The 25,299-nt window shown below is 38.4% G+C and overlaps 1 protein-coding gene across 8 annotated transcripts in view; it reads right to left on the bottom strand.

Moving 5' to 3' along the window:
- ORC4 (origin recognition complex subunit 4) overlaps nucleotides 1-25,299 on the bottom strand; it is a 32,910-nt gene that overhangs the window by 3,663 nt on the left and 3,948 nt on the right. For 5 of the 8 annotated variants that reach the window (XM_081962962.1, XM_081962960.1, XM_081962959.1 and 2 more), the window contains exons 2-11: nucleotides 25,065-25,134; nucleotides 17,697-17,773; nucleotides 15,470-15,560; nucleotides 13,126-13,201; nucleotides 12,498-12,583; nucleotides 11,055-11,103; nucleotides 7,281-7,432; nucleotides 4,790-4,963; nucleotides 1,169-1,255; nucleotides 116-224 (exon numbers count right to left, since the gene is read on the bottom strand). In XM_081962962.1, coding sequence (XP_081819088.1) covers nucleotides 116-224; nucleotides 1,169-1,255; nucleotides 4,790-4,963; nucleotides 7,281-7,432; nucleotides 11,055-11,103; nucleotides 12,498-12,583; nucleotides 13,126-13,201; nucleotides 15,470-15,560; nucleotides 17,697-17,773; nucleotides 25,065-25,121 — 958 coding nt within the window. In that variant the 5' untranslated portion in view covers nucleotides 25,122-25,134. The remainder of the gene's footprint in view (nucleotides 1-115; nucleotides 225-1,168; nucleotides 1,256-4,789; nucleotides 4,964-7,280; nucleotides 7,433-11,054; nucleotides 11,104-12,497; nucleotides 12,584-13,125; nucleotides 13,202-15,469; nucleotides 15,561-17,696; nucleotides 17,774-25,064; nucleotides 25,135-25,299) is intronic. The other 3 variants (XM_081962964.1, XM_081962963.1, XM_081962965.1) reach the window with 1 other exon arrangement.

Raw genomic sequence — 25,299 nt, forward strand, 5'->3', positions numbered from 1 at the left:
ATGTCACATTTTTCAGTGCCGTCGTATCTTTAAATGGACACTAAACAAACTGTTGTAAGCCGAGGACTACCTGTATTGAAATTTTATACATTCATTTTTTCAAATATTATCTTACCATGCACAATATTTGCTTTTGTGTCCATTCTGCAGACTTTACTGGCTTCCAGGAAGTCAGAGACGCGAATATAAGGGTGGGACACAGTTATATTATTTGAAGCAAGCATCTGCAAATAGAGAATATTTTTCATTCCAAAATAAAGTATCCAATTTCTCACAAAAATTAATAATAAACAGATTATTACTACACTCTTTCAGGTGTAATAATTTTTGTTGCTCTGAATAAATACACTGTACATTGCCCAAGACAGAACAAATCGCAAGATGAAAGTATTCTGCAAAAAGAAAAACTCAAATTGGCTAACTTAGAGAACCTGATCAGGGATCAATAGTAAGCATCAGCTTGGCATAAAGCTGAGTCATGTGAAAATCTTATGAGGCAGATTAGATGTTTTGCTGAGGCTTATTTGGACTTGTCTTTTTTGGTTGGAATTGAGGGTGGCAGCATGGTTCCATCACACCATCTCTTTATAGAGGTTGGGTAGTAAATAGCAATCAACATGGGACTACCACTACAGGCGAATAAATGAGCAAATTCCCATGGTTTTCTACATCAGACAACTTAAGTAGATTTTTGTTTTGTTGCAAGAAGCTCCACTCAGAATGTTCCAAAGACATCTTCTGATTGGTGTCTCTTTGTTCAGAGCATGTTAAATCTGTTTTTCAATTCTGCACCCAAATTGTAGGTCCTAACTAAATGACATTTTAAAAATCCACAATTTTATCCTTGCAATAGATTCATCACAAAAACGTTTATGCTCAGACTCACACAGGGTGTTAATTGGAATACATTCCATTGTTCTTAACATTCTATTCCATTAATTTAAATTATTTTTCCTTCCTTGAAAATTACTTGTAGGTTTTTGTTTTATCTGCTAAAGCTTATAAACATTTTAAGGAGAAATATCTAAACCATTTATCATGTATTGATTATAAACTTTAGCATAAAGTCAGATTTTTTTCTCTTAGCAATAATACTTTTTTTCCATTCTACAGAATTGCTAGTTTATTTCTTGATTAGAAATAAGAAATTAAAATACTAACATCTTACCAGCAACATGAACAGACACCGCAGGTCTTTATTATAATAAAATTGATTTTGTAGAACATCTTGAACTTTTGTGTCTTCTAGAAGAGACTAAAATTAATTTTAAAATAATTGATTATTCTACTGTAACATCTTTATACAAAGTAATGATGAAGAGTTGCTTAATTTACATGTAAATTATGTATCAAAACATTTAATATTACATATTTATCAATAACACAAATATGCCTTACTAGAGAGAATGGCATACAGTAGTCTTTGCTTAATGATCATTCATTCTGCAACCATTTGAATTTACAATTGTGTTGAATGCGAAAGTTACAATCTATAATATCCCCATGACTGTGAACTTGCAATTACGATGTTGCCTCATCTCACAGTCACATAGTCACCATTTGTAACCTCAGTTGGCTTCCTATAAGCAAAGTCTATGAGGAAGCCATAAAGAGATTGACAACCATGTGATGTCCTCGTTTAACAACCTATAGTGATTTATTTGACAGCAGCAATGGTATGTACCAGAATTTCTGCAAAAATAAGTGGCAGAGTCACATGTGTACATGATTTACAACTATATCACTTAGCAATAAAAATTGCAGTCTTAGTTACCATTGTTATCTGAGGACTTTCTGTAACAATTTTAGAAACCAATTTCAAACCCCCTTTTAAATCTATCAGTTATAAATTATTAAAACGCAGCTACATTTTGGATTAAGGTAATTGAATGAGCAAGTTATTCTCCACAGAGGGGATAGGAAAGGGAGAAATTTAGGCAGATTTTTTTATAATACTTTGCTCTATAACAGGGGTGTCAAACTCAAGGCCCTGGGGCCAAATTCGGCCTGCAGGGTGCTTAGATCTGGCCTGCGGGCTCACCCTGGAAACGGCAAAGAACCAGCCCACAGTGCCTCTGCCAGCGAAAAGGAATTCCTACCCTGGCGACACACTCCCCCTACCCCAAGGTCAAACACAAGCATGATGCAGCCCTCAATGGAATCAAGTTTGGCACCCTTGCTGTATAGCAATAGTGCTACTTTATCTTTTTATTTAGCTGTAAGACATTTTACAAATGTCTTAATGATCACCATGAGCATGCAACTTTGTTCATTTATTTCTCATTTACTTATTCTGCAATCCTGACAGACTCTGAATGCTTAAGAATGGCCCAAGGCCAAACACATATTTAAATACAATGGTTCTAGGGTTGTTGTTGTTTTATGGGAACTGTGAGGAGGAAGAAACAAGATTCAAGAACATTTCAGACATCAACAAACAACAAACAGTGGTTTTTGACAGCTTAGACTTATGCAGAATGCCCAGATAGAAAGATGCAAAACTTTTAATGAGACTCCCTATTTTATGTCTTCTGCTTTGAGAGAAACACTTGCTATATTTCTGTCTGAAATTTCAGCAATGCTTACAAAATGGTTCCCGCATCACGGGAAATTTTTGAATGGCCAGTGGAATATCCCTCAAAGACATGTACGGTAACATTTTGGTTTTCTCTGTAGCAATTATTTCAGTCCAAGAAACTTGAATTAAAGGTTTAAATATGAATGTTTATCTCATAAGTAGTAAGCAGCTATTTTGAAGACTTCTCCAATTAGAGTTATCATTATTACTCCTCATTTTCACTTATAAAATATGTTGCCATTTTTGGGGAAAGATGTCGCTGAATCAAAGCAGCAGAAAAGATATCAACACTGCTCAATTCTTCTACAAATTCATACTTATTTAAGCAAAATAAATGGCCATTAGGCACACAATAGGTTCTATTCTGTATTGGGAAAAAGGCACACTAGTTTTATTTTAAAAACCTGAAATTCCAAAATCTCCTGGTAGACTGCTGCGTTAACCCTGGTCTTAATGAAGTACAGTGGCCCTAAGTCCTGTTGCTCAGTGGTCCAAAGTCCTCTTTTCTGATGAGAGCAACTTTTGCCAAAGCATTAAAACCTGGTTCAATGATTGTGGGATTACTGTGCTTGATTGGTCTCTCCATTCCTCCTCCATACTCTGGGTTCTTGGTTTCAAAATGAGATGCAAAAGTTGCTCAACAGGACTTTGGACCACTGTGCTTCATTAAGACCAGAGTCAACGCAGCTGTCTACCAGGAGATTTTGGAGCACTTCATGCTTCCTTCCACAGATGAGCTTTATGGGGATGCTGACTTCATTTTCCAGCTGCCCACACTGCCAAAAGCACCAAAACCTGGTTCAATGACCAATGGGATTACTGTGCTTGATTGGCCAGCAAACTCACCTGACCTGAACCCCATAGAAAATCTATGGGGCATTGCCAAGAGAAAGATGAGAGACATGAGACCGAACAATGTAGAAGAGCTGAAGGCCGCTATTGAAGCATCCTGGTCTTTCATAACACCTCAGCAGTGCCACAGGCTAATAGCTTCCATGCCACGCCACACTGAGGTAGTAATTGCTGTAAAAGGGGCCCAAACCAAGTACTGAGTACATATGCATGTTTATACTTTTCAGATATTGTTCTATGTACAATCCTTGTTTTATTGATTGCATGTAATATTCTAATTTTCTGAGATGGTGGATTTGGGGTTTTCATCTTGCTTTGCATGTTATGAGTCTTATCTCATGTATTAGTTTCACCTTTTAAGTTGCATTACTGAAATAAATGAACTTTTGTACGATATTCTAATTTTTCGAGTTTCACCTGTATACTATTCTAAAACTTGGCATTTTGTGTCCTATTTCAAAACTCAAAACTTTTAAGCAGTATCTGGTTCTATAGATAAACATCTCACTTAAAATGTATCTTGTTTAGAGAACTTTAGGAACAAGATTGAAAGGGAGTTGAATAAGCTGAATAAGCTTACAATGACTCACTGCCTGAATGACTCATTCAATTGCTTCAACTCCACATACCACAGAAGCTCTCAGAAGTTTAGATGAAGAAGTAGATAGTAGTGAAACATTCATGATTATGGCTCATGGTGGCTATAGTTACGTTTACAGGATTGTGCACATTCCCCATGAAATTAATAAAGCAGCGGTGTCCTTTTCCAGGTTCAAGGGACTGCTTTATACTTTATACCACTGATGACTACACATTGTATGTGGATGCATAGCTGCTTCACAAAACAAAGAAATGAAATGCAAAGCACCTCTATATAGCCTGGTTAGGCATGAAAGCCATCTGGATGACTTTGGCCTAGTCAGTCTCTCTCAGTTCAACCCACCTCACAGGGTGCTGTTGTAGGGAAAAGAGGAGAAAGGAGCATTGTGCACTTTTGCCACCTTGAGTTACTAATGAAGTAATAAAGGTGGGAAGTAAAAAAGTGTATATGTGTAGAAAGCTAAAGGAGCAAAACATCAAGCACAATGATTTGCACATTCACTTTCTCCTCCCTTTAATACTAACTGTGCAAACAAAATGATCTTGCAGGCCACAGTAACAATGGGCAAATCGGCCTTTCTTCCTTGTTGTTTCTTTTGGTCCTCAGAAATCAACAGGATTCCAAAAAAATGGACAAAATAGCCCAAATGCTTCCCAGGGGAACTGTTCTTGGATCCAAGTTTGCCTTGCTAATTTTCCAATCATATATAAAACCAATGTCCACATAAGCGATTCAGTTGCTTCTTATGCCTAAATTACCTGTATGTGTCTATTCCACTTCTGGATAAAGGACTTTTCTGGAAATTCTGGAGGAAGGGATAACTGTTCTTTACAAATATTCAAATATGTTTTAAAATCAAAGGAATTCATTAAGTATATTTGCCGGTGAGAAAATCTTGACTTCACTCTTTTCTCCATGAGTTCTAAAATATCCTAATAAAAGATTACATACAGTTTGCAATTAGCATTTAGTCCAAGGATATTGGATATTTAGTGATAAATATCTAATGCTATTATTCTGCAGAGCTCATAAATTTCAAGAGTAGCTTTGAACAAAACTCAGATGTTTATGAATGAAGCTTCTAGTTCATCTATAAATTCAGGTAGAAATCGCAAAATATTAAGAGCTTGTAATGATAGTTTAAAATGCTGAAGTTTAAAATAAAATAAACACTCATACACTGCAAACAAGAAGAGCTATTTAAATCAAGCCACAACTGCCCATCTAGTCTAGAATTCCGTGCCACAGAGATGTTAAACAGAAGTTTTGAAGCATCAAAAACATGAACAGAAGAAATGTAGTCCCATGCTCAGAATAATATGATTTTTTCAATCCATATTTTGAATGGTTCCGCTTTTGATAATTGGTTTTTCTTTGTGTGTGTGTTACTCTTCCAAACCACTGAGAGGGTTAGCAAGTAACTGTAGAAGATAATATTTGTAGCTCAGGGCTGAACTGTGGGGACTCCTTGGTGTTCTCTGAGCTTGGTTCTTTTCTTGCAGATGTTTTATTATACAACTACCATATTTTTTGGAGTATAAGACGCACCGGAGTATAAGACACACCAAGATTTTGAAGAGGCAATTTTTTTGAAAAAAGGTTTTGCACTCTGCAGACCTCCCAAAAACACCCCTTTTTTTCGCAAAAACGGGCCCGTTGTTTTTTTCAGAAAAAGGGCATGAATAGCCTTTAGGAGGCTTATAGAGTGTTCCTGGGGGATGGGGGGCCAAAAACAAGCAAAAAACGCCCCATTTTTCATGAAAACGGTCCCGTTTTTGTAAATAAAAAAAAGGCATGTAAAGCCTTTAGGAGGCTAATAGAGCGCTCCTGAGGGCTGGTAGGGGGGGGGGGTTCGTTCATTTCTGCCCTCTCCAGCCCCCAGGAGCACTCTGGAAGCCTCCTAAAGGCTCTGCAGGGCCATTTGGGTGAAGCGAGCGGGTTTTCAGGAGGCAACAAATGCTGTATTCAGTGTATAAGACGCACCCAGATTTTCAGCCTCTTTTTTGAGGGAAAAAGGTGTGTCTTATACTCCAAAAAATACGGTAGATAAACATCATCAGTTGTATAAACCCCAGTGCCTTCTAGCACTGAAGATGTTACCTAGTTGGGCAATGAAACATCTGCAAGAAAACAATCAGGCTCAGAGACACTAAGGGCTCCATGGTTAGCAAATAAAGCAACATAACAACTACCTGTATGAACTTTCTTTTGTAGAGTTCTCAAAATTCATCAGGAAGAAACCTTAAGCCAGTAGCAAGTGAAGTACTTTTGCCTATTATATTATTCATGAACTGTTATGGGTGAAACAGCTGTCAGGGTTCCAAGTAATGCCCCCAACAGAAGTAAAACTCCAAAGCAGGCATTTTCCTCAAAGTTCCATTTGTTAGAGATGTCATACTGGCACATATAGTAAAACCTGAATCTGAAGGCCTCTGGATTTTCCCCACCCAAATTAAGATCAAAGTTCCTTCCCCTGCACCCACATGTCCTTCACATGGTCCAATCATGTCCCCATCCCAACTGGAGTAACTTCCCAATCACGCCTCTCCAGGTGCAAGCTGAATGTCCTTAACTCCGAGGGAAAAGAATGTTATTATGGCTATACATCTCTCCCTGTCTCCATCCACCCCTCCCTCCCATTTCCCACAGCATGCCCATCCACCAAGTGTAGCAGCCCCAAAGATCCAAAGTAAAAGATGGCCTCCAGGGTTGACAACAGCTTCCTACACTACATACCTGAAACCAATTCACAACTCCTGAAAGCATCTCTACTTGTATTTATAGGTAGTCCTCGACTTACAACTGCAATTGAGCTCTGGAAATCACCACTGTTAAGTCATGGTATGACCAACCCAATTTTACAACTTTTTTTGTGGCAGTCATTAAGCAAACACTACAGTTGTTAAGCAACCTGTAGTCTGCCATGAGCTGGTTTTTGCCAGAAACCAGAAATAAACACTGTTTTTTCAGCAAAACAGTCATAAATTGCAGTCATGTGACCATGAGGGTGCTGTAAATAGCCATAAATGCGGGTCGGTACTGAGCACTCAAAATCAGTCACATAACTCAAAATTAGGGAGAGGGGGGCTGGGGGGAGAGAGTCCATCATAACTTTGAAGTTTCTAAGTGACCAGTCGTAAGTAAAAAACTATCTGTAATCAAAACCAGAAATACTTTCAGTAGTTAGTATTTGAACTTGCACACTCCCAATGACTTACGGGGAGGAGGGGGGGAATTGTATTGTCTTACCAGCCTACAAGTCAGACCAATAACAGCTATAGGCGTCTGTGCAGATTGTGATATATCAAAAAGGTTGTATAGTAACGTTTGATTCTTATGATGGACAAACAAATCAAACTCATCTAGAATGAACAAAACAGGGCAACTGTGGTCACGATCTCCTAAAACATAAAATCAAATTAGTACATATTAGAACTTTCAAGACACCTTAAGGTTATTACATTCATCTGCATTTAGCTTACTTTACAATTTGGATGTTAAGAAAATCTCTGTATAAGTGACTGAGATGTCGATTATTTACTATATAAATAACTTTAAGTAGTACTTGTACACGCTATATAATTAATCAACATTTTCTTCCTTTATTGTTGAATAAAGCACTGGGCTCTGTGAAAAGCTGGTTGATAAACAAAACCTTTTGTGGCATCATGCACTGATAATTCCACTGTAAGCGTGAGGCAAGTGCAATGCAAAAAACAAGGCACCCTGCAACCAAGCAGAACAAGCACTGAGAGAAAAAAAGATCTATAAAGTATGCTCATACAATTCAAGGGATAAATACGTCCAATCAGCCAAATATTTCCCACACTTTTCAACATAATGACCACTATTGTATTTCAGTAATATTATTTGTTATTTTTTTCTAAATAGTTTTGACAAAAAAAATAAAGTGAACAATAGTTTCATAAATTCATCACTGATCTAAAATTATAAAATGCATGGAATATTGTTGAGCCAGTGTAAAGTTCCATATAATAGGCAGATCGTGCTGCATTTGTTTCTATTTAAAAGGTGGCAAATAAGTATATATTTATTTATTTATTTATTTATTTATTTTCTGCTTTACTGGACTTTTAGACCACCATAATCATGCACTTCTGAGCACTTACAAGAAAAAAAATCATACATTAATATAATGGCAATAAACATAATAACTATTATTGAAAATAATTTTCAAACCAAGGCACATTTATTACATTTTATTTTATTCTTTAGTAAATGTCTCATTTAGTGACCACCCACAATTGTAATGGTGATGAAAAAGTAATTTTATAGCAAATCCTTGGATTTATGACTTTTGTAGTTCTGTAAAGCCAGAGAAAGCAAATGATCACAAGCAAAGGCACAGGTCCATTTAGTGACCACTTTGCATGACTGGATTGCTGGTCCCAACTAAGGTTTGTTTTTATTTATTTATTTATTTATTTATTTATTTATTTATTATTTATTCATTCATTCATTTATTTTATTTATATATATATATATATATATATATATATATATATATATATATATATATATATATATATATATTTGATGTATATATATATATATATATTTGATATATATATTTGATGCTTCTAGACCGCCCCCTCTCCCAAAAGGGACTCGGGGCGGTGTACAGTCCATACAGAATATAACAAAATACAATAAAAAAGTTAAATATGTACAGTTGGCATGGAGGAGGTTAAAATGCAATTAAAAGAACTGTACAAAGCTAATATAAATATAAGTTTTTAAACCCCTAAAATAGACACAATAAATTAAAAAACCCCTAAAATAACCAGATGATAATACATTTGCCAGGAGGGACAGTTGTAATTATGCCAGGCCTGCTAATCGGAACAGGTGGGTCTTCAATTTTTGCCGGAAGGAGCGGAGGTCAGAAGTGGTTCTAATGTCGGGGGGGGGGGGGGGGGGGGGAAGGTCATTCCAGAGGGTTGGGCCCATCACAGAGAAAGCCCTACTCCTTGGTGTCGCCCGTTGGCATTGCCTAGTGGACGGCACCAGGAGAAGTCCCTCCCTGTGTGAGCGAATTGGCCGCAGGGATGTATGTGGGAGGATGCGATCCCGCAAGTAACTAGGTCCCGTGCCATGGAGCGCTTTAAAGATGGTAATCAGCACCTTGAAACGTACCCGAAAAACCACAGGTAGCCAGTGCAGCTCGCGCAGGAGAGGTGTTACGTGGGAGTACCTCGTACTCCCCATCACAGCCCGCGCGGCTGCGTTCTGAACTAACTGCAGTCTCCGGGCGCGTCCCAAGGGCAGCCCCATGTAGAGAGCGTTGCAGTAATCCAGGCGGGACGTCACCAGCGCATGAGTGACCGTGCGTAGGGCATCCCGGTCCAGTAGGGGGTGCAATTGGCGCACCAGGCGAACCTGGTGGAACGCCCCCCTCGCCACGGCTGCCACATGGTCATCCATTGACAGCCGGGCATCAAGGAGGATGCCCAAATTGCGCACCCGTTCCACAGGGGGCAATTGTTCGCCCCCTATGGCCAGCGATGGAATCAGCTGGCTGAACCGAGGTGCCGGTAGCCACAGCCACTCAGTCTTGGAGGGGTTGAGTTTAAGTCTGTTGTCCCCCATCCAGACCCCGACGGCTTCCAAACACCGGGACATCACTTCGACAGCCTCGTTGGGGTGGTTTGGGGTTGAAATATACAGCTGAGTATCATCAGCGTAGAGGTGATACTCAACCCCAAAACCACGGATGATCTCACCCAGCGGCTTCACATATGTGTTGAACAGGAGAGGCGAGAGGACCGACCCCTGTGGCACTCCACAAGTGAGTGGCCTCGGGGTCGACCTCTGTCCCCCTGTCAACACACATTGCTTCCGGTCGGAGAGGTAGGAGCCGAACCACCGCAAAACGGTACCTCCGACTCCTATCCCCTCCAACCGGCGCAATAGGATACCATGGTCGATGGTATCAAAAGCCGCCGAGAGGTCTAATAGGACCAGGATAGAGGAACAACCTCTATCTCTGGCCCTCCAGAGATCATCGACCAACGCGACCAAGGCTGTCTCTGTGCTGTGCCCGGGTCGGAAGCCGGACTGGCGTGAGTCTAGATAATCGGATTCGTCAAGGTGTCGTGGAAACTGCTGCGCCACCACATTCTCAACAACCTTCGCTAGAAAGGGAAGGTTGGAGACTGGACGATAATTAGCTAGCTCCATTGGGTCGAGTGAAGGCCTCTTAAGTAAGGGCCTCACCACCGCCTCCTTCAAGGCGGTTGGTAAGGATCCCTCACCCAATGAGGCATTCACCAGGCCCAGAAGCCAGCCTCGGGTCACCTCCCAAGATGCCAGTACCAACCAGGAGGGACACGGGTCCATTAAACATGTGGTGGGTCGCAGCCGTCCACGCAACCTATCCAAATCCTCGGGGGCAACAGAATCAAACTCCTCCCAGGATGGTCTCACAAGACTCGCTGTTGGCGGCCCGTCCGGTCCACTGAGGGGGGCCCATCCGCTCCGGTTGCTAAACAAGGACAGTGTTTCCTCATTTAAGGCAGCAGGAAACACCCCTTCCATAAAGGAGCATTGACTACCTCCCAGATCCAGTTGATCACACACTCCCAGCTCTCCTTAAGAGTACAGAGGGACACGGATGCATCCCATAAGTGGCAGAAGACATATTACCAAGCACTCTAACCCTTTTATTGACCTCTATAGGCTAGAAATCCCAGACAACATGACAAGATGTAACTCTGGTCACCACATAAAAAGCCAAGATTTCCATGAATGTCAGGAACATTGTTGGCAAAATGTTGCGCAAAACGTTACCCCTCAGTAACCAGAGAGCATATTTATATTTTTGAAATGTACATTTTAGTTATTTGAGAATTTAGAAGGCTTCTAGCCCACAGTAAATGTTAAACATTTATCTAGTTTTCCAGGTGCAATCTAATTTCTGCTCACCTCTGTAAATTTTCTACCTTTCAGTGACAAAGTAAACCATACATTTTATGCTTTTAACTATCAAAGGGATATGCTTACCTTTCTTTAATGCTTCCAGAAGAAATGCAAGATTTTCTGCAAAGCTACCCTAAAAGACAAGCAAGTTACAAAGATTGATTTGTGTATTATAATATGAAATATGGAAAATTGTAACATTGTAGCTGCTATCTAGAAATTTGTTTTACCTAAAATTTTGAACAACAAATTACATTTTTTGGAAATTTATAGTATGACAGTAGCTGCTATTTGTGCTACAAAACAGCTAAACTATTAAGACTAATGTTCTTTGGAATCCCTAAACTCTCTTATATTTCAATCATCATCCTGAAGCAAGGAATGCACTATTGACTCATGCATCATTTAATTTTGTTTTCCTATAACAAGAAAGTCTTCTCCTCATTTCTGTTTCAAGAACAACTGAAAATTTTTTTTTAGATATGAGAGACATTAAGGATGTGCCAACTATTTTGCACACCAAACATTCTATTCAGACACAACTTTTGAATATTTTGTTCTGAGCAGAAGTGGCATAGGAAGAGAGCAGGGAAAAAGCCAAGGACTTTAATAGCTGAAATAGAGTGTTATCTAAATATCGAAATCACAGAGTTGAATGGCATATAAATTTAAATAATAATGATGGTAACAATAAACTATTTCTGACAATAATCCATAATTTTAGCACTTTAAAATAAAACATACCAAAGTTTCACAGAATCAGAATTTGACACCTCTTTAAAAAAAAGATGCATTATAACAATAAGACTGAGATTCTCAAATGTTGTGGTGCAACGAATTACCAAAAATTCAGATAAAGCTGACTTTTCTATTTTATTATCACAAATTCAGGAATCTGAATAATACTATTTAATAAAAGTTCAATTCTAACCCCTCTCCCAAAAAATTATGTTGTTTAGTCTAATGGGAAAAAATATACTAGAATTTCAGGCTTGAATTGTGAAGTTCTTGGTGGTCTCTGAACTTGGTTGTTTGCTTGCAGATGTTTCATTACCTGACTAGGCAACATCATTAAGGTTAATGAGTGTGGGGTTTACTCCCTGTATATTTACAGTAGCTTGCCCTGCTAGCATTGGTGGGGATTTGGTTTGCATCCAGGTTTCTACCTTTCCCTTTAACATATACAATTGATTACAATATTACATAATATATTAAATGTTAGATTTTTTTTCAAAAGGTAAAAATAAACTTATTTAGAACCTCTACAAAATCTATCCTTCATATCCTAAAAGTATTGCTTAATAAACATTTTTACCTCAATAGTCATTATTTAATTCCATGTTGTTTCAGGTAAGAAACTCTTATTTCTATTTATTTTCTCCTCTTACTCAAAAGGAGAACCAATAGCTGATCTACACAAACAATCTCAAATGGTAATTATTGTAATACTAACCTAGTACATTATTCTAGTATTCATACTGCCACATAAAGCTATATGCAATTCTAAATGTAACTTATTTTTCTTACAAAAACTTTATCTCCAACCACATTCTCCAAATTTAGCTGTCTTGTAATCTCCTTCAAAGCAATTCTATCATCGGTCTGTAATAACCCTACAAGATAAAAGGAAATATTTTATTCTCTCTTGATTTCACTTATTAGCTGATACACATTATCTTCAAACAGAAAAAAAACAAGATATATGCAACAGGGAAAATAAAGTTCAGAACTGCACTGACATAAATTGGGTTTGTGTTTGCTTGTTTTTAATGTGTTTAGGTCCAGCTTAAAGGAAAGCACCACATGAAATAATTTCACTTGAGCATAAAGTAATTCCCTAATATCTGTTCTTGCATCTCTCGTTATTGACCATATTAGTTAGAGCTACTGGGAATTATATTTCAGCAACCTTTAGAAAGCTGCCATGTCTTGATTTAGATATTGTTGCCTCTAAAACAACTTGTTCAGTCAACTAATCATAATTTTCATAAAATTATCCTACACTGAAATGGCAGATAGAAAGCATTATGTATTATTCTATCCCTGCTACCACAGATGGCAGTAACAGTTCTTGTTTCCTATTACTTAATACACCGTCTAAATTTAGACACAATCTTCAAGAAAACCAAGTATGATAATCAGAAATATTACTTACCATTTAAATGTACCTGCAAGATGTTCTCTTTTACCTCCTTTACTTCCAAAAGTTTTTTTAAGACATGACAAACTAACTAGAAAAAAGATTAGTTAATTAATCATTTATGATAAAACAATATATATATATATATATATATATATATATATATATATATATATATATATATATATATATACACACACACACACATACATACATACATATACATATACACACCTATATTTGACACTGTCAGTATTCAGAAATAATTAAGCTTTTTGGCACTGTTTAGCAATATAAGTTAGTATTATGATTATTGCTCTTTGGTTGGGTCCCTGATTCTTTTATGAGTGGAAGGCTCCCTTAGTTTCATGAAAGTCTGAAATTCATCATAGGTGCCTACTGCAAGAAAAAGGGACGCAATCATTACACACATTGCTCTGGAGAACAGAAATTTGGGGGCTGTAAATAGAATATTTTCTTTTATTCCCTTCCCAGTGAAGCTGTTCAATTTGAAGTCTGCTTCAGATGATTGGAAAACAGAATCAGAAAGCCAGATAGAGATATCTGAGGGGAATCTGGAAAAATATCCTCTTTCCTTTCCTTTGAAGAAACTTGCATGGAATCCAAATACCTTTTTCGATACCTCTACATATATGGAATGAAACATACTTCGGGTTCTCAATAAAAGCATATTTTACAAGTATATGTAACACATACACCTGAAATATTGATTGTTCAATATAAGGACACATGAAGAAATCAGAGAAAATCACAGTACTTGTTATAGTAATACCCACTGGAAGAGAGGATGTCATACTCATATCGATGCTATTTATGTATACGGATGATAGTTTGAGAGTCATTTTGTGACAATGAAAAAAACACTGTTTAAAAAGGCATGACACAACACACTGTTTTGTGTGCTATTTGTGTATCTATTACAGGAGAATAGAAGAAACTCTAGTTGCATTACAGTCCACTACAGGATTATGGATAATTCTATAGGGTTTTTTCACCACCACTCATCTACTCCATGAGGAAAAAACAGTTTTGGTCAGACTGTTATTATCCTACTTTAAAAGTTTTGTAAGCTATCTTGCATAAAATTGCATATACTTAAAAGTGAAAGGTGAACATATAACAATAAACTAAAACAATTGATATTATCGGATTTAAAGAATTTTATTGAATATTTCACAAACTGCCTTCTACTCAGACTCTTCTTCGCCTCATATGTCTCACAAATCTCTGAGAGTCACTGTAGTAAATTTGGAGGAGTCTTGGGGCAAAGGAGGTAGGTAAAATCTAAAGAAACAATTCATTCTGCAAATGAACCCTGCAGGTAGTCCTCAACTTACAACTTTATTTAGTGGCTGTTCGAAGTTATGGCACTAAACAAAGTGATTTTTGACCATTTTTCACACGACAGTTGCTGCATCCACATAGTCATGTGATCAAAATTCAGACACTTCGCAACTGGTATGTATTTATGACGGATGCAATGTCCCAAGGTCATTTGATCACCTTTTGCAACCTTCTGACAAGCAGTCAATGGGGAAGTCAGTTTCCCTTAACAATCATGCTACTAACTTAACAATTGTAGTGAATCATTTAAGAATGGTGTCAAGAAAGATTGTAAAATGGCCAAAACTCACTTAACAACTGTTTCACTTAGCAAGATAAATTCCTGGGCTCAATTGTGGTCATAAGTTAAGGATTACCTGTATTCTATCAGTATTTACCATATTTTTCGGAGTATAAGACGCAGCAAGGTTTTGAAGAGGAAAATCAAAAAAGTTTGTGCACTCTGCAAATCTCCAAAACACGGCCCATTTTTCACGAAAACTGGCCTGTCCCCCCCCCCCCAAAAGGCATGAATACCCTTTAGGGAGCTTGCAGAGTACTCCTGGGGGTGGGGGGCAAAAACAAGCAAAAAACGGCCTGTGTTTTGTAAAAAAAAAAAAAAGGACATGGATAGCCTTTAGGAAGCTTATAGAGTTGCTCCTGGGGGCTGAGGTAAAATTGAGCAAAACATGGGCCTTTTTTTTTTTTGCTAATTTCTGCCCTCCCCAGCCCCCAGGAGCTCTCTAAAAGCTTCCTAGAAGTTATCTGTGCCCTGCACTGCCATTTTAGTGAAGGGGCGGGGTTTCGGAAGGCAAAAAATGCTGCATTCAGTGTATAAGATGCACCCAGATTTTCAACCTCTTTTTTGAGGGAAAAAGGTGCGTCTTATACTCTGAAAAATACGGTACTTCACTAAATATGTAATTAAAAGGGGAAAGCTAAGGCTTAATAGGTATAAATGCTCTGAACAATAATTATCTAATATACAAAATATAAGCACATTTAAAAGTATTACCAGAGTCTTTCCTGACCCTCGTGGTCCAATAACAAGTACAGAATTGCTTTCACCATTAATGGCAGTATGTTTTATCAGCTCAAGTAACTGTCTATGGGAAAAGACACACATTTCAGCTTCAGACAAGGACATACCTAGGGAATTTTTCAGATATCAATTTCATATCAAGAGAAAATTAATTATCATCCAACCATTTTAAAACATACAAATACCCAAACAACCAAATTTCAGCAAACAAATACCTGAAAATTCCCAACAAAACTACTAAATTCATCAACATGTCTTCCAATCATATGGCAAGGTTATAACTCGTATTCATTATATGATTGATAAGAGTATGAATAACTGAAAAGAATGAAATAAACCCTCATCTTTAATGGGAAGGAGATTGTCTATATACCATTTATCCAGAGTAGAAAATGAAGCTTTCTTTCCAACTTTAGATACAGAATATCCTTAGCTGCATCCGACAAAGGGTTCATAACAAAGTGGTAACTATTCACTGAGTAAGCTTATAAATAATGCAATACTTGTTCCAGGTCTGCTAAAGAAAGCTTCATCTATAACCAAGCTAGCATCATTTAAAAGACTAAGGATCATGTTGCTCCTGGGCATGTGTCACTCAATACAGCATATTCAGAGAGAAAAATTGCCATGGAGATGTCCTCCAAGACAGGACAACTACTTGGCTAACAGCAAAATTATTTGGATGTAGCAACTAGATTCCAGCTATTAAGCAACAAATATCCATATATGGTAACATTTTCAGGTACAACTGTGCTGACACTAATTCTAGACTGATGTTGGTCATGAGTGCTGTGGCCTTGACCAGGTTGTTAATGACCTAACGCTGCCACTAGGTCTTTTAGGAATCAGTAGGTGATTGGGAGACCAGGGGCCAAGGGACTTACTGATCGTTTAGATCAGGAATGTCAAATCATTTTGAAAACTCATCTTCACAAACCCCTTGATGTCATTTCATCTTATTACTCCTAATACTCAAGCCAGCAAACCAAATTCTTAAGTCTCTCTCTAATAGAAAGGCTGAATACTAATCAAATAAATTGGGTATTACCATATTTTTTGCTCCATAAGACGCATTGAACCATTAGACGCACCTAGATTTAGAGGAGGACAAGAACAAAAATATCAGGCAGAGCCTGATAGGACAGATATGTGTCCTCTAATGTGCGAGCTCTGCCTATTGACTCCTATACTGCGGAAAAGAGACAGAAGAGTTGGGCAATGACAAAGACAGAAGAGGCGTGGTTCAGCACTGTAAAAGGACCTTGCTGCCACGGCCCAGGTGCTATTCACCAAAGGACCGACATTCTTTCCACCCACTTTTGGGGGGAAGGGAAGTGCATCTTATGGAGCGAAAAAAACAGTAATTTATAAGGTATCATCAGAGCACTTGGGATAGGATGTAATAAAGTGGGATCCACTGTTTTCCATATGGGGGTCTTCAAACACTCCATCCCAGCCATATGGCATCCATCAACACCACCAAAACACAAGAAGACAAAGTAAAATGGAGCTGGCCCTCACCTTTCATAAAAATTCCACCTGGGAGAGAAATCTTCTTGTTCCTCATTGGTTGCTGAATGTTTGATTTTCCCAGATTTTGACTATCTCTTACCTAGATTGACAGATTTAGTTTGATTGATGGTTTAGATTTAGATCCTGAACCCCCAGGAATGTGTTCCTTCCCATTCTAACAAGTGAAGTGTTCTATTAGAACCAGACAGCACAATGGAAAGTGTTGTGATAATTCAAGAAAAGCAACATCTGATATCTTGAATAACTGCCACCAGGAATGCTCCTTTTTATGTTTTATCTTTTTAGTAAGTCTATGAGATTGTACAAGGCAATATAATTAGATTCTGAACACCTTATCAGAAATGGGGGGCGGGGGGAGATCCTTCTGATTGCAAAAATGAATTAAATCTACAAGAGTCTTTCCATTCTAATAACTTATTTTAACGAGAAGAACATTTTTGCTTATTTTATTTTCCTTCAACCCCAAGCAGCATATCTTCCTTTGTGAACAGCCATAGAGTTATAGGAAGAGAGAAAATAGGCAAATTACATCCCTCTTCTCTACACAGTGGTATCATATTTGCAGCACTCTGTTCCAACCTAATTTGGAACTAAAAACTACAAGGTTCAAACCCTAGGAGATTCATTAAGAAACTCTTAAAAACAAAGGAAAAATATTTTTGCTTACTTATATTGATGCTCAAGTCCAAATAACCTTCCATTTGGATTCAGGTGACAGAATCTTTCATGTAATATTTTTTGTACCTATAAATATTTATACATGTTATTAAAATATATAAAATAGACAATTTTCTCCTTAATTTATGAGGCTCACAAAGATGTTCAGACCATATTAAAAAGCATGTTCAGAAAATAATATAATTTATTAGCACCTATAAAGTAATATTTGTAAAGGAATATATTTATACATCTCCAGGTCTATATAAGATTAAAAAAACTACTAATAATTCTGAGTATTAGAATTTGAGAAACGTGGAAATATAATTGGCCATGCCATTATTTTCTAAAGCTTCATAGTGCTTTCATTAAAAAACTAAATATAATTTTGCAAAAAAATATTCATGAGGATTAATGTAGGTTTTTACCTAAAGAGTATTAAAGGATAATCTTAGAAATGTGTTCAACATTTTAGAATATTTGACGCTACATAATTAAAAAACAAGCCACATTGATTTTTGTAGATGCATTCTTAGAGGGGTAGGGTTATGGGCTTTCTTGCTTAATGTTTTAGAAGATATGAACTTTGGAAAAAATATAAAATGTATAACATTGATTTACATTTCACAAAAAGCTCAAATAATTGTTAATGGAGATTTAACAAAGCTTTGTAAGATACAAAAAAGAACAAGAGCTCACCATCTCCTCTCTTATTTATTTGGGTTCTTGAAATACTGAATAAAGATTTAAGACAAGATGAGAGGATTGTGGAGTAAAGATTAAGAAAAAAGACTTCTTTTTTTTTTTTGTGATAAAATTTTATTGGTTTTTCAAAATTTATAGGGAAAAGGGTAAATGGACAGGTATACAAATTTTGGCAGTTGCAAAGTGTGTGAGGCCCCCCTCCCTCCATACCCATAGCGTACATTTATATATAATGCATTAGTATATAATTGATTATAATCAGCATATTAGTTCTATTATTAAATTCAATCAAATTAAACATTACAATATAAAATCCAAATATAATTCCATTTTCACTTTCGGTCAATTTATAATAATATGATTTTCATATTTATTTCTGTGATCTGAGTCTTCTTGCTATTGCCCCATCTCCCTCCACTGGCAGAGCTCTGGCCCCTCCCGTGTCCTGCGTGTCCGTTGTAGTGTCTGGTGGTTTCTCTAGGAGTGTTTTATTTTTTTCCATAAAGGCCTGCGCCTCTATGGGTGAATTAATTCTGATTCTTGTCTCCTCCCAGAATATCAGCATACCTTCAGGCATCAACCATCTAAACCACACCCCTTTCTGGTATAATTTATTCGCTAATTGCGAATAATTTTTTCTTTTTTCTCTAATCTTCTTAGGGATCTGCTTCAGAATGGTTATCTCCATATCATGATATGTCAATGCTTGCCCCCTTTGTACACCCAGAATTTCATCTCTTGTGATTTTTCTAAGGAATTTAATGTGAACCTCCCTGGGTAAATTGTGTGTTCTAGCATAAGCTGAGTTCACTCTATAAACCAGATCTATATCCCACCCCATCTGTTGTTTTTCTTTGTGTGTATAGTCAGCCAGAATGTTTGTCATGATGTCCCTTATATTTTCCCCATCTTCTTCTATAACATTTTGAAATCTAAGATAATAGGACATTCTCTCAAATTCTAATTTCATCTGTTGGATGTCAAGATCTTTGTTCCCTTTCTGCACGGCTTCCACCCCCCCCCTCACCTCCTCCACCCCCCCTTCCACAAGATTCAGTCTTTGTGAGTTCTTATATATTTGGGCTTGATTTTCTTTAATTTCATCTTTCATTTCCCTTAACTGTTTCTTGATTTCCTCCTGGCCCTGTAGAATTTGTTGAAGCATTTGTTGAAAGTCCATCTCTGTAGTCTTATGTTGCATCAGTTCTGTTATCTTTGACTGTGTGGCTGGACTGGATGTTGCGGATGTTGGAGCAGAAGTGGCAAAGCCAGGTTTTCCAGGAGGGGGTCTTTTAGATGCCATCCTTTATAACATTAAAAGTTCAGTCCAAATATGAAGTAAGCAATTAGAAAAGAAGGGTAGCCAGGTGAATCCGGGAGCAGAATAACCAGGCAGAAGAGAATCTCTCCAATAAGTCTGGCAATAGATAGAAAATTTCCCCTAGAAGGTTAAAAAAATACCAATCCACAAGAGGTTCCTCTGGGAGACACGGAGACAAAGACCGGAAGCCTGAATTTTAAAGGTGGAGTCAGGTTTCAGAGTTCATAAAGACAACGGAAGTGTGCCATCTTGCCCTGCCAGTTTTGGGCACAGAGGCGTAACAAAGTTTTAGAAAGTTCCAAAAGTCCTCAAATCATTGTAATATGTAAAATTAAATTGAAAAGAAAATCATCTCAGCCTAAGTGAGGCTTCATTCGTTGGCTCTCCCCCCTCCTCCTTCCCCGGGGGCTGAGAGCAAAATTGTTTCTTGCCGCTTGTCCAAGGGGGGGGGGAAACCCCCCTCCCTCCAGCCGCACCTCCAAAATGCTCCGAAAGTTGTTTTAAAGTTTTAAAAGCTGAATCAAATCTTCATGCAAAGTAAGGGATGAAGAGAGAGGCAACCTCACCGCACCGCAGCTGCTTCCTTCAATTGTAGCATTCTCCAGTCGGCTTGTAGCGAGGCGCGAGGCGTGGAAACGCGATGCGCCCTCCGAGCTTGCTCCCCGGTGCCTTGGGCGCGCGAGAGAGCCCCCGCCGGCTGCCGCCGCTGCAGGAGACCTCCGCGATGCCGCCCCTCCGGCAGGACCCCTCTGCGGGGTGTCCTGTGCCCCCCAAGGAGTGGGGAAGCCCACCGGGGAGCCGGAGCGGGCAAAGAGCTGCCCGTCGCCGCCGCCGCCGGAACCGGAACTCAGAAAAAAGACTTCTAAATTAAGGCCTTTGTAGATGATTTGGTGCTGATTTTGTAGGATCCTTTAAAGTGAATTGAAACATTGTGAATATTAATATAATTTGGTGCATTAGCAGGTTTTGAACAACGAAAAGAAGATATAAATGTTAACAAAGATATGAAAACAGAAAATCAAACAGAACTGATGAATAAAATGGGCTTTAAAATTTAGAAGGAAAATCGACTTCCGGTTCCGGCGGCTACGGCGACGGGCAAGTCCTTGCCCGCTCCCGCTCTCCCGGTGGGCTTCCCCCACTTCTGGGGGGGCACAGGACGCCCCGAAGAGGCGTCCTGCCGAGGGAGCGGCTCGCGGAGGGCCCTGGCATCGGCGGCGGCTGGTGGGGGCTTCTCCGCTTTGCTCCAGGCACCGGGGAGCAGTCTCGGAGGGCGCGCCTGCGTCTCGCTCCATGCCGATCGGGCAGCGCAAAATTGAAGGAAGCAGCGGCGGTATGGTGAGGTGCTTCCTTTCTCCATTCCTTCTCTGTTGAATTGATGGACTTTTCAGCAAGGTTATAAGTTAAACTTTCGGAGCTTCGTTGGAGGTGCGGTTAGAGGGGGGGGGATTTTCCCCCTCCTTGGACAAGCAGCTTGAAAAAATTCTGCTTTTGCCCCTAGGAGGAAGGAGGAGGGGGGAGAGCCAACTAATGATGCCTCACCCCTGTAAAAGTGATTTTCACTGGACTTAGTTTTGTAATTTGTTGATGACCTGAGAACTTTGTGAACTTTTGAAACTTTATTATGCCTCTGAGCCTAAAGCTGGCAGGGCAAGATGGCACACTTCCGTTGTCTTCATGAACTGTGAAATCTGACTCCACCTTTAAAACTCAGGCTTCCGGTCTTTGTCTCCGTACTACCCAGAAGAATCTATTTCCTGAACCCTCTGGAGAGGAAACCTTTTCTTAATGCTAGATTGACCAAAGAAACTCTCACTTGTTTGGATTTTCTGCCTCCTGGACTCATCTGCCTGCTCTACTTCTCCAGCTGTCCAGTCTCTACACTGACTGACTTCTCTGTTTTATAAACTATGTCTCCAAAAAGACCACCACCTGGAAAACCTGGCTTTGCTACTTCTGCACCGACATCTGCAACATCCAGCCCTGCCACACAGTCAAAGATTACAGAAATGATGCAACCTAAGAGCACAGAGTTGGATTTGCTGCAAATGCTTCAACAACACATACAGGGCCAGGAAGAAATTAAGAAACAATTAAAGGAAATGAAGGAAGAAATTAAAGAGAATCAAGTCCAAATTTATAAGAACTCACAGAGACTGGACCTTGTGGAGGGTGGGGTGGTGGAGGCGAGGGGGTGTGTGGAAGTTCTACAGAAGAGTAACAAAGAACTTGATATTCAACAAATGAAAACAGAGTTTGAGAGAATGTCCTTTTATCTTAGATTTCAAAATGTTATAGAAACAGATGGGGAAAATATAAGGGACATTATGACCAACATCTTAGCTGAATACATACACAAAGACAAACAACAGATGGAGTGGGAGATAGATTTGGCCTATAGAGTGAATTCAACATATGCCAGGACACACAATGTACCCAGGGAGGTTCATATTAAATTCCTTAGGAAAAGCACAAGAGACGCAATTCTGGGTGTACAAAGGGGGCAAACATTGACATACCACGATAGGGAGATAACCATCTTGAAGCAGATCCCAAAAAAAATTAGGGAGAAAAGGAAAAGCTATTCGCAATTGGCGAATAAATTATACCAGAAAGGGGTGTGGTTTAGATGGTTGATGCCTGAAGGGATGTTGATATTCTGGGAGGAGACAAGAATTAGAATTAATACACCCATAGAGGCTCAGGCCTTTATGGAAAAAAATAAAGCAAACCTAGAAAAAACAGAAGACTCTACAACGGTTATACAGGACACGGGAGGGGCCAGAGCTCTGCCAGCGGGGGGGGAAGGGGCAATACCAAGAAAGCTCAGATCACAAAAATGAATAAGAAAACCACATTGTTATAAACATACCGAAAGTAATAGTGAAATTATATTTAGAAAATATGTTATAATATATAAGTTGATTGAAAACTTTTATTTCTATATGCTGATTTTACATGATTATGTATTAATGTTTTATACCTAGATGTATACTATGAGTTTGGAGGGAGGGGGCGTCTGCCATACTTGCAACTGCCAAAATTTGTATATTATTCCACATACCCTTTTCCTAGTAAATGTTTTTAAAAAACCAATAAAATTTTCTGAAAAAAAAAAATTTAGAAGAAAAATATTGTCACTCTGGCAAATATGAATTATATGTTACTTCAAAAAATATGTTAAGACATGGATTGAAGTTAAAAAACAAATGCTAAAATATGAGAAACTACAATTGACATTGCTGGGAAGAAAGTATGTGATTAAGATAAATGACTTTCCAATAATGTTTTTCTTTCAAACAATACTTGTTTTGTTGACAACTGATGCACTATTTAAACAGGATATATCTAAATGTATGTAGCAGGAGAAAAAAATAAGTTAAATGACACGATTACAAGAGGCAAAGGAAAGAGGATTACCGTATTTTCAGAGTATAAGGCGCACCTTTTTTCCTCAAAAAACACTCTGAAAATCTGTGTGCGTCTTATACATCGAATACAGCATTTTTTGCCTCCTTAAACCCTGCCCCCTTCACAAAAATGGCCGTTCATACCCTTATGGAGGCTTTCAGAGAGCTCCTGGGGGCTGGGGAGGGCAGAAATGAGCAAAAAATGGTCCATTTTTTGCCCCCCAGCAGCACTCTATAAGCCTCCATAAGACTATGCATGCAATTTTTTTGACAAAAAATGTTTTGGCGAGGTTTGCAGAGTGCAAAAACTTTTTTTTTCCTTTCAGAAAGCTCTTCAGTTAGATTGATGAGAATTACATTGATCAAGTGCTGTGCCAGCAGAAACAAATCTTAGGTGCTGCAGGTTGTCAGCGATTTCCTTCTCCAGCACATGGATAAATACACCTGGAAACATGTACCTACCTACCTACTCTCTTTCTCTCCCTCCCTACCTACTGTATTTCTCTCTATCCCTCTCTCTCCCTACCTACCTACTCTCTCTCTCCCTACCTACTTACTGTATTTCTCTCTCTCTTCCTCCATCTACCTGCCTTTTTTTAAATTTGCCTCTTCAAAACCTTGGTGCATCTTATACTCCGAAAAATACGGTATGTCTACCTGATTTAAGATTTTATTTTGTAGCTTGTTGTTTGATTTAGATCAAGGGTGTCAAATTTGTATTGCCATGGCGGCATCACATGACGCATTGCAACATTCTCCCCCTTCAGTAAACAGGGCATGGGCGTGGCCAGACAGTGATGCATCTGGCCCGTGGGCCACAAGTTCGACAGCCCTGATTTACATGAAAGAGTAGGTGTTCCTGAGAAACAGGAGGCTCTTGGAGTTAGAAAGACCTGAGATTTGGATGATTATTTGTGAAAATGACATCTTTTAATTATGTAGTTAATCAACTGTATTTATGGAAGAAACTAATACAAAATCTAAACCAGAAATCACTCCATATCCTACAGAATGGTCCAAACAGTAAATGGACTTTAAACATTAAAAAATTCATTAAATCCAGGGCTAAAATATTCCATAGGGCCATGGCTACCATAGAAAAGCATCTCAGCTGATTCAGAGATGATAGCTCATTAAAAGACATTAGACCTGTCTTCTCCTGACAGGAGGCTTTCTTAACTGGGCTGTTCCAAACTGATGAGCCAGAGGATTATAAACCTTAATTAAGTGAATGCAGTCATGACAACCATCTCCATGCCTCGAGTTCCCCTCATAAGGATTGCTGAATCCAATGAAGTTTCTCCCAAGTGAGAAGTTTTTGATATGTCAAAACAATTGAAAGAGGTTGTTTTGCAACTAACTAATGAAAAGGCATAGCAGAAAAAAATACCATTGCATCTGGCAGCCAGTGTAAAGCACAGAGAATTAATGTCATTTGATCAGAGTATTGAGTATAGGCTGCCCATTCTGGATTAAGTGCAATTTCCAAGTGATCTTCAAAGCAGACTCATTGTACAGGAACATCCCTTACAATAGCCCAGAGGGGGCAAATCACTTCAGCAGGTTGGGTTGCAAGTAGCATATCAATCAGAGCTGGGCACAAGACTCTGATTATCATTGCCTTTTGACTTTCCAATAGTAGTAAAGAATCATGAAGAACCCCCAATCGTGGTCTACTTCAACTTACTGGAACTAACAGATATAAACTCTAATTTCTGAATGTTTTCTTGACTTCACATCTAATATCCAGGCATAGGAAGACCTCCATTGCACACAGCTTCATATTCCTAACAAAAACCCTTGTCCAAATGTCCCCTTTGCTAGGGAAATTCAATTTACAGAGTTACTTGTGTATTAGGACAAATCACTGAACTGTATTTTGCCTTGTATTTAAAAATGAAATTGTAAGAATGTTACAATTGTTAGTAAGAATATTACTAACCTTTGAAATGCATTCCCCATTTGTAAAGCTATCGTCCTTCAACTTCCGTTTGCTCATTTTAATTCACACTCTAAAAGGATAAAATATATTACAGAATTTAATTTCATGTTTAAAGTAATAATTATTCCCTATTTGTTTAACCTAGAATAGCAAAAATAGATTTATAATATTTACAGAACTATATTGTTAGTCACATGCAATGCCATTTAGACAGAGACAAACAGCAATTGTTAGT

This window comes from Natrix helvetica (genome assembly GCF_964273705.1).
Source record: "Natrix helvetica genome assembly, chromosome: 1".
NCBI lineage: Eukaryota > Metazoa > Chordata > Lepidosauria > Squamata > Natricidae > Natrix > Natrix helvetica.